This window comes from Periplaneta americana, chromosome 10 (genome assembly GCF_040183065.1).
Source record: "Periplaneta americana isolate PAMFEO1 chromosome 10, P.americana_PAMFEO1_priV1, whole genome shotgun sequence".
In the NCBI taxonomy this organism is placed as follows: Eukaryota; Metazoa; Arthropoda; class Insecta; order Blattodea; family Blattidae; genus Periplaneta; species Periplaneta americana.
In genome coordinates, this window is record NC_091126.1 from 127558449 (window position 1) to 127574607 (window position 16159).

Genomic DNA, 16159 nt, shown 5'->3' on the forward strand with positions numbered 1-16159 from the left:
TAAGAACTTAAATATGAATGTTTTGGTCTTCTTGGCGTGGTTCTCCCAGCCCATAACTTCAATAACAGCAGCATTTAGGCCCGATATCTTCTTTTCACATCACACAGGATGAAATGGGGTGGGATGGCGTCGGGGGTGGCGGAGAGGAAAAAGCCACGCTACCAAATGTCCTGTGCAGGAATGGATGATGAACGGCGCTTCGTTTACTAGCCATTAAACTAAAGAGGCAGCGATCAGGCAGGGGAGGGGGCCGCAATGTTTGCTGAGGTCAACAGCTTCCTTCGTCCTGTAGTTCGACCGTTGGACAAGCACAAAGAAATTGTTAAACCATGGCCTCACCCTTTTATAATATGTGATACTCACCCTGTTAATGAGATGTCATCACTACATCGCTTAAAACCGACTGCATCCCAGAAGCAACATTTAATCGGTGTTCCACCAAGCAGACCTGGCTCAATCTGGTGTTCGATTTTGTTCGACAGCATAAATATTGTGCAGTAATAGTGTTTGCACCTGCCATTTTAATTATAAATAAATGTGTAACGAGCATTACGAAGAACTATCTACTAAGTAGACTACGCCCCGCTTCAGATTTCGGACACTACTGCTACTACTGCTGCTGCTGCTGATGCTACTACTAGGTGTTAGTAGTATTCAGTTATTCAACAACGCAATATCAACTAGCGTACTGGGTTATTTAGTTTTGATCGAATTGGTGATACCGAGATGGTAATTGGTGGGATGAGGAAAAGGATTCGACTGGCATTACTTGGCATTCGTCTTACAGTTGGGGAAAACCTCGGGAAAAATAAATAAATAAATAAATAAATAAATAAATAAATAAATAAATAAATAAAGAGAGAGAGAGAGAGGACCCCCCCTCAACCTTGTCGCATTCCCAAACCCAAACCCACACCAGCTGACTACACTAAGGTTCGCTACGTATCCAGGTTTCGAGCAAGCCACCCCACTCGTCCCTAGGCTAGCCACCTCCGTGCGTCGCCAGCCTGAGTTCGGGGAATGCTATGGAATGATGACGAAATGGAGAAATGTTGACGGAATATTGTAGGTGCCTAGTATGGGGAAACGAGAGAAACCCCCACTGCGACCTTATCCGCCGTAAGTGTCACTATGGATTTTTCAATGAAAAATCACATGCCTGACCGGTACTCGAACCTAGGCCGCCTGCCACTCAGCCATCGCAGATACTATCTAAAGCCTTGGTTTTTCTGAACATACGCATGAGAGGTCCGCCTCGCATAAATCCGCACTACACGAAAGATAGAGAGTGGTACGCAGACTTCGCACGTCGCAGTTATAGAAACCACTCTCAATCTCTCGTGTAGTCCGGATTTGTGCGAGGCGGAACTCGCACGTCGCATGCATCGGTTCAGAAAAACCAAGGCTTTAGAGCAATGGTCGTCAGCACTCGCTGAAATGGGTAAAGGGCAAGCAGAGCCGTCCCGTGTGCACCGTCGTGCAGCAGGAAGAGGTAGAGAGCAGCTACGAGTGCATCATGGTGCAGTGTATTCTCCGCGGGTAAGAGACGCTAGCTCCAGGGTGGTTTGTGCTGATGACCGCTGCTTTAGAGCTTAATGTCACAGCACCAACCAAGCGACTTGATAATGATACTGTTCTTTTTTTAAATAGTTGATGATATGAATAGGTTAAGCCAAACATACAGAATGAAGACCAACCTTACCGCGACACCTAATAAATATATTGGTTTCTAATAGTGATAATTTAAGCTGTAGAGATTCTGGAGATTCTACTGGAAAGAATGACAAAGTGTAGTTAGAAAGGCATAGTTCTTTCTCCATTCATTTAAATTAAAGAACATTTCGTGGAGGGCCTCTTTTAATTAATTGTTCTGCTATTTGTCTATGAAGATGGTACAGTAGATGAACATGTACAGATAAGGAATTAAAATTTGGGTGTCCACCTGTATGTAGGCAATAATTTTACATTACTGTACACAAGTAACATATATACAGGGGTTCTTGTTTACTGCATATGCGCAGTGTGTTGTAAGCGAAACATACAGTAAGGAAACTCCAAATTTTATTTCCATATTCGCACAGATACGAAATTAAAAACTGGGCCGAGTCTTGACAGCAAGTCATCCTCTATGTAGGCAACAAGCTTTGCAAGACTATCCACAAATAGTATACATTTAGGCGCTCTTGTTTACTGTACATGAGCAATGCGTTTTATCTGGAACTCAGTAAAATTTGTAATCCAAATTTTGTCTCAGGGTCTGTATAGTTCCAGAAAAAAAATAAATGTCCCGCCTGATAACATCAGATTCAACATACTGCGATGCTCTGTGCTCGAAAGCAGTGGTACACACCAGATCGCTTAGCAGTTATTGAAATTCATTTTACGTCGACTGTTGTCATAACCAGAAAGGCATTTGAAAAGATGCGATGAAAATAAAATTGATTTATTCTTCAGACAGATGAATATTTATAAATCGTGCAGTAAAATAAAATAACGGTAAACAAAGAATGACAGGAATAATCAAGTAATTAAAAAAATCTTTCCTCAACAATATCCGAATAACCAGGGTATCGGCGTGCTTGTGATGAATTGTCATAATCGGGGTTGTCTTACTGCATAGTGTTTGTTATATAGTAACACTTAGGTTTCATTTCAACTTATTTCCAGATCGTGCTTTTTGCATTAGTTGTGAAAAACCTTCCTGTAATACTATTCAGATAATACTGGCGTGAAAAACCTTTGTTAAATGGTTGTGGTGTGAATCGTGCTCTGTAAGGATTTTCAAGAATTGGGCCATTTATTTTCTGCGACTGTATGTACCGGTACACGAATACCATTAATTTTTTTTTTCCACTTCTAGTGGAACTGGTAAAGAGAAACACTCATTTAAACTATATTGTTACATTACCACGCCAATGAAGTAGAACACCAGAAGTGATAGGCTATTGATGTTTCTTTCCGTTGGTTCTAAAGAAGTCGGTGGTTGGTGTTAAAGTGGGCAGTTAAGACGAATCGTCATGAAAATCGACAGTTCCCATACTTGAGATGATGATTCTTCGGGATTCTTGTGAATATAATATAATATGATATAATATAATATAATATAATATAATATAATATAATATAATATAATATAATATAATATAATATAATATAATATAATATAATATAATATAATATAATATAATATAACTTATCAATGATAAGGTTGTTTTAGTTGGGATAACAGAATTATTTCCCTTCCAAGGGAGCAATGACAAGTAATTTATACCCCTTAAAATCTTCCCCCTCAGCCGGTTTTGAACCCGCGAGCCTCAAATCTAATGCACCACCCGGGAACACTAATACTTACTTACGAATGGCTTTTAAGGAACCCGGAGGTACATTGCCGCCTTAACATAAGTCCGTCATCGGTTCCTATCCTGTGCAAGATTAATCCAGTGTCTATCATCATATCCCACTTCCCTCAAATCCATTTTTATATTACCCTCCCATCTACGTCTCGGCCTCCCAAAAGGTTTTCTTTCCCTCCGGCCTTCCAACTAACACTCTATATGCATTTCTGGATTCACCCATACATGCTACATGCTCTGCCCATCTCAAACGTCTGGATTTAATATTCCTAATTATGTCAGGTGAGGAATGGAATGCGTGCAGTTCTACGTTGTGTCACTTTCTCCATTCTTCTGTAACTTTATCTCTCTTAGCCCCAAATGTTTTCCTAAGCACCTTATTTTCGAACACTCTTAAGCTCTGTTCCTCTCTCAAATTAAGGGTCCAAGTTTCATAACCATACAGAACAATAATATCTGTAATTGAGACAAATTAATGTGAAGTTGGCTGTATAAGAGAGAAAGCAAGAAGCGGCATAAGAATAATTTAACTTTAGTACTATATTTTTGCATGTTCGTTTTTGATATTATTTTGGTAGAGTAACTTTAATATGTCTAAGCTTTATTATATATGTATGCAGAATTACAATGCTAGCACATCTTTCTGTACCTAAAGCGTTATCTTTCTCCTCCACTTGTCCCTATCCATCCAGTCCAATTCTTCCAGTCCCCATTTTCTCATCCTAACCTCTTGCATCCACGAATTTCGAGACCTACCTCCTCTAATTTTTCTCCTAGGTAGACACTATTCCAGCATCTTTTTGGGTAAAGTTTCCTGTTGAATTTTTCATACATGTCCATATCAATTCAATTTCTTTTAGGCTATCTCACATAATCCAGCACAGAATTCGTAACATTCATTTTATCTGTTATAACTATATTTCTAATCATTTCTAAACTTGAATGTCTCTATTGATTTTAAATGTTTATTAATTTCCATGTTTCAGCCCCTTATTTAACAGTAGGGGAAACTTGTACCTTTAGCATAGTGTACCTTTCAACATTTTTTGTTTCTCAATTTTTACTGGTACCTAGAGGACTCAAACTGAAGTAGATTGTAGAGAAAGCCGCTAAGTAGCTCTGGTCGTAGTTTCGGTTTGATTTATTGCAAAGTGTGAGTTCTGTGGACAAAACAATTTTTTAGTGACAAAAGTAAATATTTCGTTCATTCATATATGTTTTCTAACAAAACCAAATTGTATTTGTTACTATCAATCAAATAAAGTGTGTTCCCTATCATCTGGTGAGCTATAACATATTTTAATTTCCATGATTTATTTGAATCTCTAGTTTTGGGAGCCATGTTTGTTTAACGTGCACCTCTTGTACCTTTGAACACAAAACATCTTGTACCATGGAACATGTTCCAAAGTACACGATACTATCGGTTTTTGTTTTGATTTTATTTTAAGATCATGTCACGAAGTAAGTCTGAAGTTAAGAGACTGGGGGTCTCTTAACTCCAAGAAAGCTGTTGAAGCAGTCATTGCTTCTCCAGGAAATAAAATCTAAATCAGAGAAGCCTGCAATGGTTTATGATGGCAAATACATTTTAAATATGATTGTCAGTTTTTACAGCTATATTCTCACCTATATTCCATATGTTCCACTTGCAAGAGGGTATGTTCCAAGGTACATGAACCTGTAGTACCTTTGAACATATTACATATGCCTTCATCTTATTTTTTCCATCCCTAACAAGTGTATAAAACAGGAAAATACGTATAGGAAGTTGTAAAGGAATCTCCAATAATTATTTCAAACATTTTTTCATTTAAAAAATTTGATTTCCTAAAATTAAAAAAAATAAAATAAAATGTGAAAAGTGTTTGAAGGTACAACAGTATCCCCTACTTCTCACTATTGCATTATATAGATTATTTGCACTTTACTTTCTCTGGCTAGCACAAAATATAATTTAGTACTGCTATTATTGCTCTAACTTTATTAGTTATTCAGGGACGATCCTACTCTTTGGGATAGAATGGAGGTGCATGGGTTAGTATGAAGTTGGTTGTCGTGCTGTCAAATTGTCTCTCGCGCTGTGTTACTACCCGACCGCAACGTATCAGTTACTTAGCTTTCGAGTATTATATTATACTAATATGAATTTATAATTTTCAGTTATTACGTTTAATATGTATTTCATTTCCTTAAGGTTACACGACTGAAACAAAATAAATCTTACAATTTGAAACTATACGTTAGTTTTAGGGAACTATGTTCTCCGTCATAACTTTAGAAAACTCCTACCACAGCCCCTTTTTTCTGATCGCCTTCTGCTAGGAAAAGAGGACTACCTCCACCCCTATCCGTCCCTTCCTGCCAGTTTACTTTGCGCAGGCAAGTGCCATGAGTTTGGAGCTGGACTCTACTTCAGTCTTCAATATTTTCCATAAAGGTGGAAACATTTAGACGTAGCAGGTAAATGTTAATTTTTAGAAGTGAGTTCTTTGACCATGAGCTCTTTCGCAAGGAAAACATAAGGGGATGTGAAACAAAGAGAAAATCTGAGGATATGATACTAGGGGAGGGAACTATGAGATATATAATTTAGTTTAATTTTTTAATGACAAGTGTTAAGGGGGAATTATGCGAGGGAAGGGCTTATGTAATAAAATATTGTAATTATTCATACACATATATCTTTGTAATCTTCGAGTGGGTGAACAAGTAGTGGATGGGGAGGCGTTAAATAGAAATGTTACCATATTGCCACACTCACAGGTCTATCTTAATTCTTAAAATGTTTTGAAATTATAGAATATTTTTAATTTATGATTGACATAAATTAGAATGGTTTGAACTTACTTCTAACACATTACGTGACATGTCAAACACAGATGATGTTATAAGAAGAAAAAAAGGAGTTAAAATATGATTTTGTTGATTAAAGGCACAAATTCCTCAATGGTGTTTAAATTTCAATAAGTTCAGAAAATTACCCTCCTACTCGTAAGTTTTTCCCAATTTGAGGAAACTTTCTCAGAGCTAAAAAATCTGGACTCTATCGCATTTTCAAGGTAGATAAACTAGGAATAACGAATAGACTATTGAAAGGCCTGTCCTAATCTAGTCTGATAAACTATTTAGAATAGCAATTATCCATAGAGAAAGAATTTAAAGTCATGAGAAAGAAGACAAAGCATCAAAGAATACTCAAGAAACAAAATTCTCAGCAACGACGTAACAATATGCTGTAAAAGTTTAATTAATTTACCTAACACTCAAGTGGTATAGCGTGACTGTAGAAGTCGTGATTAGGTTCTAGAGATGTTCATTTCAATGTAAAATGGTGGATTCCGACAATAAAATAAAACAAACATTCTCGCTTCATAGAAAGAGATGAGACGGTAACATTTGGTTTGAAATTAGTGGAATCCGGGAATCATTTCTTTGAAGTCGATGCATCATTTTTTCCGTTTCTTCAATCTCCAAAACAAATGTCTGGATCATTGAGACAAGTCAAAATATTTTTCGTACAGGAAAGCGGCAGAATCTCATCAAATGGTACAGAGTTCGATCTCTGGCTGATGTTGCGAACTTTTTAGTGAACAAAGAGATCGCGAAGCAGGTTTTCATTGCGCAATTCTTATCCCTTCATTTCCCAATTAATTATTTCACCGTCTCATTGGACAAAATAGTTTAAGTGGAGCGTGAAATAAAGGAATTTATTAGATTAACTGAAGTCCCATAGTCAAAAAGGAAAAGAATCGTAAAACTTTTGCTTCTAGAAGTGATTGCTCAAAATATGATTTTTCTGCTTTCTTGAGAATCCAACTTTACACAATCCATTAAGCATTTCAAATTTAAATTGTAGAAAGAGACTTACACCAATGCGATTACATACGTGAAGATCTAATAGAGAAATCATACAGTATTATATTATCTTGTGGTCGCTTTATTTTAACAGATATTTAATTTATCTAATTTATTCAGAAAATAATCTAGTCGCTATTTTCACATGTAAATCACGTTACATATCCAAGGAAACCACAAGAGTAAGTGATTCACTTTAGAAGGTTTCGACTACTAGAGAAATAGTTTTCAATATTTAGAATAATCTGTTTATTGAGTTTATACATTCATAAGAAATTAAAACATCTCTCATTCTCATTGTTTCATGTTATTCTGTACGTATAAATTATAGGGAACGTTTTTATTTTGAACAGTATTGACTACTGAAAAGTTACGATTCATCAAACCAAAAATCAACAGAGGACTTCAAATTTCTTACATTATTATATTTATCCGGGATCTTGGGCTATCAACGAAACAAGATAAAGTGGTTCATTTGAGGAGGTTTTGAATATACTACTACCCAAATTGTTTTCAATTTTCATAATTTTTTATTTATGGAAATTATAAAATATTCATAAGAAATTAAATAATGTCGCAATGGGGTATTGATCCGTGTAATTAAAAATTTCAGGTAACTTGTTTGTATTTTGAAGAGTACTGATTATTGAAAGGTTATGACTAATCAAACCTAAAATCAATAGAGGACATCAAATTTATTACATGGTTGTATATATCCGAGATTATGTTCTATCAAGGAAACCGCAAGAGAAAGTGGCTCATATCAGAAGGTTTTGAATGCACTACTACCAAAATAGTTTTCAATATTCAGAATCGTCTGTTTATTGAAATCATACATTCGTAAGAAATTAAATCATCTTGTATTCTTATTGTTCAGTGTTATTTTGTACGTATAAATTACTGGCAACTTGTATTTTGAAAAGTATTGACTACTGAAAGGCTACGACTAGTCAAACCCAAAATCATCAACAGAGGACTTCAAATTTCTTACATGGCAGGATTTATCAATGAAACGACAAGAGAAATGAAATGCATATCGGCTACTGACTACAGCAGAAAAATGACTTTCAAATAGAAACCCGAGTTAAAGAGAGATACTCGGGGCAATTATGGACTACATACCTTTGGAAAGCCTCCACAGTTCTTTGGAAGAGAAGACCCCCGTGGCCAATATAGTATCGTTGCATATGACTCCGTTGTACGGGTTGTGAGTGTACCCTGAAATACACAACACAGACCAACCTGAAGACATCACAAGTGAAACTTCCACACTAACAACGTTGTAAGTGAGATTTGTATGATTTCAACGCTGTTTACATGTAAGCAAGACTTTTTTATGAAATAAAATATGAAATTCTTCATCACTGGCTTCTTAAAGTAGCGGGAATGATTTGTTCCCAAACTTTTGCAGAGAGAACAACATAAAAGGGTAGATTCGTGCGTAATTTGACTTACTTCCACTTGAGCAATAACAAAAATGTCTTCACGTCTTCCCTAAGGCTAACACTCTTTGGGAAAATTTTATGTAAATGGAATGTAAACTAAGAAAAGTCCATTGATGTTAATCGATATAAATCATTTAGATAAAATTGATACAATATTAATACAAATATTAGTGAATATTATTTATTTGATAAAACAAACTGGAATATGATTTCCAGTTTTACTGAAGTCTTGCCATGAAACTATAGGTACTTTGTTAATGAAAGTGTAGCAAGAATAACATACATTATTCATGTAGTTAAGGAAAAACAAATTCTTGCTTTAAATATACGACTTCGAATAAAAAACTTCTCAACTTTTGGAAAAGACAGATTAAATATGTTATTCGGTTTCTTATAAGGTATATAAATTGTGAATTGTTCTGACACGAGGCAAAAAATTTCAACGCGATAATACACAAACAATACATAGGTACCTGCATATTACATTCAAACTTATAATTTATATGTGAAATAAATCCGCACTGGATTTCTGTCTCATTTTCATAATAGTGCCAAACTTATGTCAATATATTCCATGAAAACAATAAATAAATGTATGTTCAATACGTGTAGAAGTTTTTAACAAAGAAATGCGCAACTTTCAGCAATTGACGTTTTCAAAGGAAAATCTGGGGCTTCACACAGCATGTCCCACTAAAAAGTTAGTAATGGTTTTGCAATACAAAATTCAGTCACTTACAACGATGTTATCAAGATGATACAGTCAACAGAATAAACAGAACAAATGTTATAAAATGTCAGCTAAGTCAAAGCACCAAACTGTGTATATCCTCAGGCCAGTTACTACAAATATACTAAACTGATTACAGAACTGAAGAACATGTGGTAGAGGATCTGAAGATGGAATAACACTGACGTATTTTATGTCTGAGGTAATGGGTTAAGGACTAGGTTTGATTCCTGATGAGATTAAACTTCTGTGACAAAGACCATATTTGATTTACGTGTAGTACTGTACTTACCTATTTGATCATGCAATACGAACGGTTTCTTAGATAAGGACTCCATGCCTGAAGTAAAACTTTCGGATGAGTTCTCACAGCTCACCCGTGACTTGTCAGAAGTTGAAGACTTGCTTATCCTAGAATCTCGCGTTTTACTTTCTACTAACGAAATTTGTTAACTTCGTAAGAAGGCTTGTCGAGCGAAGATATGTAGATATTAGTTAATACAAGTGACATTAATTTATGTTTAAGAAATGCTTTCCAAACGAATAAGATGAAATGGGCCCTGAAACCCCGTTACTAGGAAGACAATTCATTTTTCCGTTAATTATTATTATTATTAGGGATATATAATTGATTTATTTGTAACACCATGTAGAGAAATTCTTATGTTCACGATTAACTAAATGACAATATGAGTTAATGAAGAGAATGCTGTATGAAAATTCTATTATTTGCCTACAGGCATCAAGTTAAATCACGAAAAAAATGTAGAACAAACCGATTATGTTTTCTTCGAGTTTTTTTTTATTTCTAATTTCTCACCGAAAGTAAACTTTCAAGCTTTCTTAAAAGAAAAAAAATAAATGTATTTGCATATTACAATATGGTTGTACGTTTATTTGAAATATAACAATTTTATCTTGTTCCATTAGCGTTACTTGTTTTACATTATAAAATGCAAGGAATACAAAGCAGATTAAAATTTCAATGAATTATAGTTTAGAAAAAGTACAGTGCAGATAAAATTATGCAAAATAGACATCGATATAATTCAAGACGGAGCAAAACCAAATGAAGTCCTTTTATATGTATTTGAAAGATGTGGAAAATGAAGCGACTGTAGCAATGAAGTTAATGGATCGATATGTTTTCTTTTTTATTTTATAATTTTGTAATACTAGTTCGAGGCTGAATCTTTTGGGAATCAAATCGTGTGTATGTATGTGCATGTGAATGTGTGTATATATGTGTACATTTTTCATATGTGCAATTCGATTTTGTCAAATTTGATATATATCAAGGAAGCTTATTTTGTGCATATCCTGGAAAAATTGTTTATAAAAGGAACAACAAAATTTTATCACAGTCAAAACTCTGAAGTGCATGAATTTCCTGAACCAAAATTCAAGTTTCAATTCATGACAGAAATATCAGGCGTCGTTTATGAGGGACGCACGTGGTCGGGAGTGGCGTTGCTTGGCACAGGAGTCGCCTGTCATGGCACAGACACAAGAAACGACTCCACTCCTGGCAGGATACACAATGGCAATCACTTCACTAATTGTAATGGACTATTTTTTTAGAATGTTGAACGCTGGCCACATGCAGTTCAAACTTGTGAATGAAATTGCTCACTGATCCACTTCAACCTGAAAATGCTTCTGAGGGTCATGGACCTCTCTGTTCTCACTTTTTGGACATTATCCATTGGCTCAAGCTTAATTTCAACAATGAACTTGCCGTGGCAATTCTAAGGTTTGTAGTTTCCAATGTACTCATGATGCAAGAGCAGAGAAGTTCATGATCTACTTGAGCGGCCAAATTATTTCGTCAACTTTCCAGCCGAACACTTGGTTTATAATTCTGAGGGGTTTAAATGGAGTTTGTGGCACACAGTATTCGGCTATAATTTTTGGAAAGACACTCATTTTCGGAGTTATTCCGTCTTTTCTCCATTATTTACCACTATCGCATCATCATATACCATGAGAAGCAGAAACTAGCATGCAGATTCTGAGATGTGTTGTTGATCTGACGATGGCAAAAAAATGAAAGATTTCACCACTATCGAAAGACACTAGGTCTATGTCCCAATCGGCGGAGACTGAGAAATTAAAAAAAAAAAAATAAACGTTAGACATATCTGTCATTCGATTAATCAATATGTTTCAATCATATTAGTCATCAATAACATTAAGAATTCAGAATCTTCTATTTCCTTTCCGAATTTTGCCAGAAATTTCTACCAAAGCTAGACTTTCATATGTAGCGCGATTCCTGATGATGTGGTCAGTATGCTACAATACCATCACTTAAAACAATACAACGCAAACTCAAGACAAGTAATACACATTTTTTGCCAAGAAATGAAATAAAATTTACTTCTCTGTTGCAAATAGAACTCCTCATTGGCTGAATTTGTTTTAAATTCACCAACATAATCATTCGTCAAAGATTAAGTTAATTACTTTCTAGGATTGTGCATCTCTTCTTTGGGCGTCCAAGTTACTTTATCTCTTCAGATTGGGAATTGAGTAATAATACTGTCAATCTTTCATTTCTCATTTTCTACAGGCGTAAATTTCAATTCAACTTATAGTTCTCTACAGGGCATTCCTTTAGCAATTAGCCTTGCTATGACAGGATATAAACCGTTTGTGATGCTTGTAAGCGAGTGGCGAGTTTCTGTTAAGGATAACATCATCGAACAATGTCACTTCTGGTAGCATACAACAATATAATTAATTAAAATCTACAACTACAATTGCAGGTACTGCTGAAATTATCTGCCACTTCATCGAATGCATATCTCACACATTTTTATCTGCAGCTCTACGCATTTAATTAGTGCCTATTACGATTGTTAATATGTTGCTTCCAAGATTCTATATTGTGCGGGTTTGTTTCACAGAACTTATCTTTAAGTTTTTCCCACTGATTAAGGTCAGAGGTTCTCGATAGTCACAAATTACAGCTTAATCCATCACGGAACACAGATTTCAGAACATGCATACAATAATCGGTAATGTGTGTTATTGTATTGCCCTATTTAAGATACCCATAAATTTTTCTTCATCGGCTACTTCAATAAAAATCCCAAGGACACTTTCTTGTCAGGAAAGACACAACACATATCGCTAAAAATGTTTAAAACATCGCACAATGCACATCGTAGGCGAGAATGTAAATCGTTGGAACATCGCCACATCACCCCGAAAGTTGTATTAATTTGTGACGAACTGAGAGAATGATCATCGATAGACTGTTCATTCCAATTAATGAAATTAATTGACTGATTGTGAATTTCATAATTTTTGTGTTTTATTTAAGAATAAGGTTTTGAAAATAAATTTCTCCTTAACGTAATTCATTACTTCGAAAGACAGCTCAACATGTGTCACATTTATTCAATGCAATAAACGTGACGAACGAGAGTAAATTGCTTTACAATGAAGTAACTGTCGAAAATGGCCTTTAAGAGATTAATCAGAGCTCTCCGCACATTGATACTTAACGTTTGTTAAAGAGACTCTTCCCTGAATTTTAGCGCAGACATGAGCAATGAGCGATGTGTGAGATGTTTGGCATGTACTCTGTGATCATAATGTTAATCTATAATTTTTTTCTATACTCTGTGAGCTCCTCGCTCCTACATACTGATCAAAATTTTCCGGAGAATTTTCCTCTTAATAATCATTACTTAAATTTACTGACAGCTGAATTTTATAATTGAAGACCTATCTTTCTAAAGGAGCTAAGCGCCAAAAACAACTCTCTGAGATACTGATTAAAAACACACTGTCAAATGCATGTTGAGATACTTCAAACACCATTTTTAGCCCATGAATAAGTCACAATTGAGCTGCAAAAGAGGCCATTTAGTATGATATGCTCATATAGATGTAATGTACCTCCCTTAAATTGAATATAATGAAGAGGCCATTTAGTACAATGTGCTCATAGGACATACTTCCCTTACTTACTTACGGCTTTTAAGGAACACGGAGATTCATTGTCGCCCTCACATAAGCCCGCCATCGGTTCCTATCTTAAGCAAGATTAATCCAGTCCCTACCATCATATCCCATCTTCCTCACATCCATTTTTACATTATTCTCTAATCTACGTCTCGGCCTCCCCAAAGGTCTTATTCCCTCCGGCCTCCCAACTAACACTCTATATGCATTTCTGGATTCGCCCATACGTGCTACATGCATCTCAAACGTCTGGATTTAATGTTCCCAATTATGTCAGGTGAAGAATAATATTCATACAGTTCTGCGTTGTGTAACTTTCTCCATTCTCCTGTAACTTCATCCCTCTTAGCCCCAAATATTTTCCTAAGCACCTAATTCTCGAACACCCTTAACCTCTGTTCCTCTCTCAAAGTGAGAGTCCAAGTTTCACAACCATACAGAAGAACCTGTAATATAATTGTTTTATAAAGTCTAAATTTCAGATTTTTTGAGGGCAGACTGGATGATAAAAGCTTCTCAACTGAATAATAACATGCATTTCCCATATTTATTCTGCATTAAATTTCGTCCCGAAAATGACAAAATAATGGTAAGAATTACAGTCTGCTCCCCTGAAGGTTCGAATATCTGCTATACTACTATGTCTTCGTTTATCTATCAAGGTGTGATATATTTGGTTGTGTGTCAATCCATCTGGAGAAGTCCAAGTATATTTATGTATATTCTTATGGGGAAATGTACTTTTGACAATTAAATTTTTTGATGTGGCAAAGTTGACCAACTTAACGCCATTATCAATACTAGTCACGTGTGGGCTCTCTTTTTCAATAGTCGGTTTAAAAATATCCTCTCATCCTACTTTAGCATTCAAATCCTCCAATAAAATTTTCATGTAATATCTAGATAACTGACCAAAAGTGTGTTCCATTTTCTCATAGAAGTTATACTTTATATGGTCGTCTTCCTCTTCTGTAGGGGCGTGAGCATTTATAAATACGATATCGCACCATCTACCCTTAAGTACTAAATACGATAGCCTGTCATTGGTAAATCTCTTATGAGCAAAGAATCCTGTTCCCAAATGGCGATTATTGTTTCCTTTCCTATAATACAAGTAATCTTCTATTTGTGATATGCCATTCCCATCTAACCTAACCTCCTGTACTCCCACAAAATCTATTCTACATATATCTAGCTAGTTCTTTTGCTACTAATGTTACCCATCCTATTCTATATAGACTTGTAACTTTACAAATACCAAATCTCATAACCATATTTCTCTGCAATGTTCGTGCCAGAGAATCAGTACCATTCCGAGGCTTATTTTGAGGTTTCGTAACAAGCTGATTTTTACGGTGATGGGTTGTTAGCCCTTCTCCCAACCCCCAAACTGGAGAACCACCCCTTATCGGCTGTTCGCGATTGCTTATTCAATGTATTCGTAGCTACTCGACATATCTGGAGGCAGTCTCCTCTATCCACAACCTGAGGACGCGCCATGCTGTGGTGATAACGACACAATACATGGGTACCTCCCATAGATTGAATAAAAAAAAATTAAAAAAAAAAAATTGGCACTTAGCCAATTTGAAAAGATAGATCTTCAATTGTACTGACATAATTATCACTCGGGTCTTATACTGATATGTGAATTCATCACTATTTAAATATCCACCATTTGCACAACACATATTTTTGTATTATAAAATCTCACGAAAACTGTAAACTTACATACGAAATTCGGAACGAATAAATATTTAAAAATAAATTTGATCTGAAAATTAACAACACAAAACAATTTTCTCAGAAAATCATAGATGTTAGGAGAAAATCCACAAAACGGTTAGAGAAAATACGGGAATTTTACTTCAAGCAAGTAAAGAAATAGTTTTGGAAGTAAATCCCGAAAAGACAAAGCATATGATTATGTCTCGTGACCAGAATATTCTATGAAATGGAAATATAAAAATTGGAAATTTATCCTTTGAAGAGGTGGAAAAATTCAAATACCTGGGAGCAACAGTAGCAAATATAAATGATACTCGGGAGGAAATTAAACACAGAATAAATATGGGAAATGCCTGTTATTATTCGATTGAGAAGCTTTTGTCTTCCAGTCTGCTGTCAAAAATCTGAAAGTTAGAATTTATAAAACAGTTATATTACCAGTTGATCTTTATGGTTTGTGAAACTTGGACTCTCACTTTGAGAGAGGAACATAGGTTAAGGATGTTTGAGAATAAGGTGCTTAGGAAAATATTTGGGGAGATGAAGTTACAGGAGAATGAAGAAAGTTAAACAACACAGAACTGCACGCATTGTATTCTTCACCTGACATAATTAGGAACACTAAATGCAGTCCTTTGAGATGGGCAGGGCATGCAGCACGTATGGGCTAATCCAGAAATGGATATAGAGTGTTCGTTGGGAGGCCTGAGGGAAAAAGACCTTTGGGGAGGCCGAGACGTAGATGGGAAGATAATATTAAAATGGATTTGAGGGAGGTGGGATATGATGATAGAGACTGGATTAATCTTGCTCAGGATAGGGACCAATGGTGAGGTTATGTGAGGGCGACAATGAACCTCCGGTTTCTTTAAAAGCCGGTAAGTAAGTAAGTAAGTAAGTAAGTAAGTAAGTAAGTAAGTAAGTAAGTAAGTGAGTGAGTGAGTGAGTGAGTGAGTGAGTGAGTGAGTAAGTAATCATAGATTGGATTGCATACAACGTAGAACATCGCATGTGCTATCCTGCCCTGCTAAAGCAAAAGTCGTATCTGAAAAAAATTTGTTTTTGTGTTA

The 16159-nt window shown here is 35.5% G+C and overlaps 1 protein-coding gene across 12 annotated transcripts in view; it reads right to left on the bottom strand.

Moving 5' to 3' along the window:
• NfI (Nuclear factor I) overlaps nucleotides 1-16159 on the bottom strand; it is an 849368-nt gene that overhangs the window by 119940 nt on the left and 713269 nt on the right. For 10 of the 12 annotated variants that reach the window (XM_069838131.1, XM_069838139.1, XM_069838137.1 and 7 more), the window contains one exon: nucleotides 8334-8429. The exons of the other annotated variants lie outside the window; for them this stretch is intronic. In XM_069838131.1, coding sequence (XP_069694232.1) covers nucleotides 8334-8429 — 96 coding nt within the window. The remainder of the gene's footprint in view (nucleotides 1-8333; nucleotides 8430-16159) is intronic. 12 annotated transcript variants of the gene reach the window in all.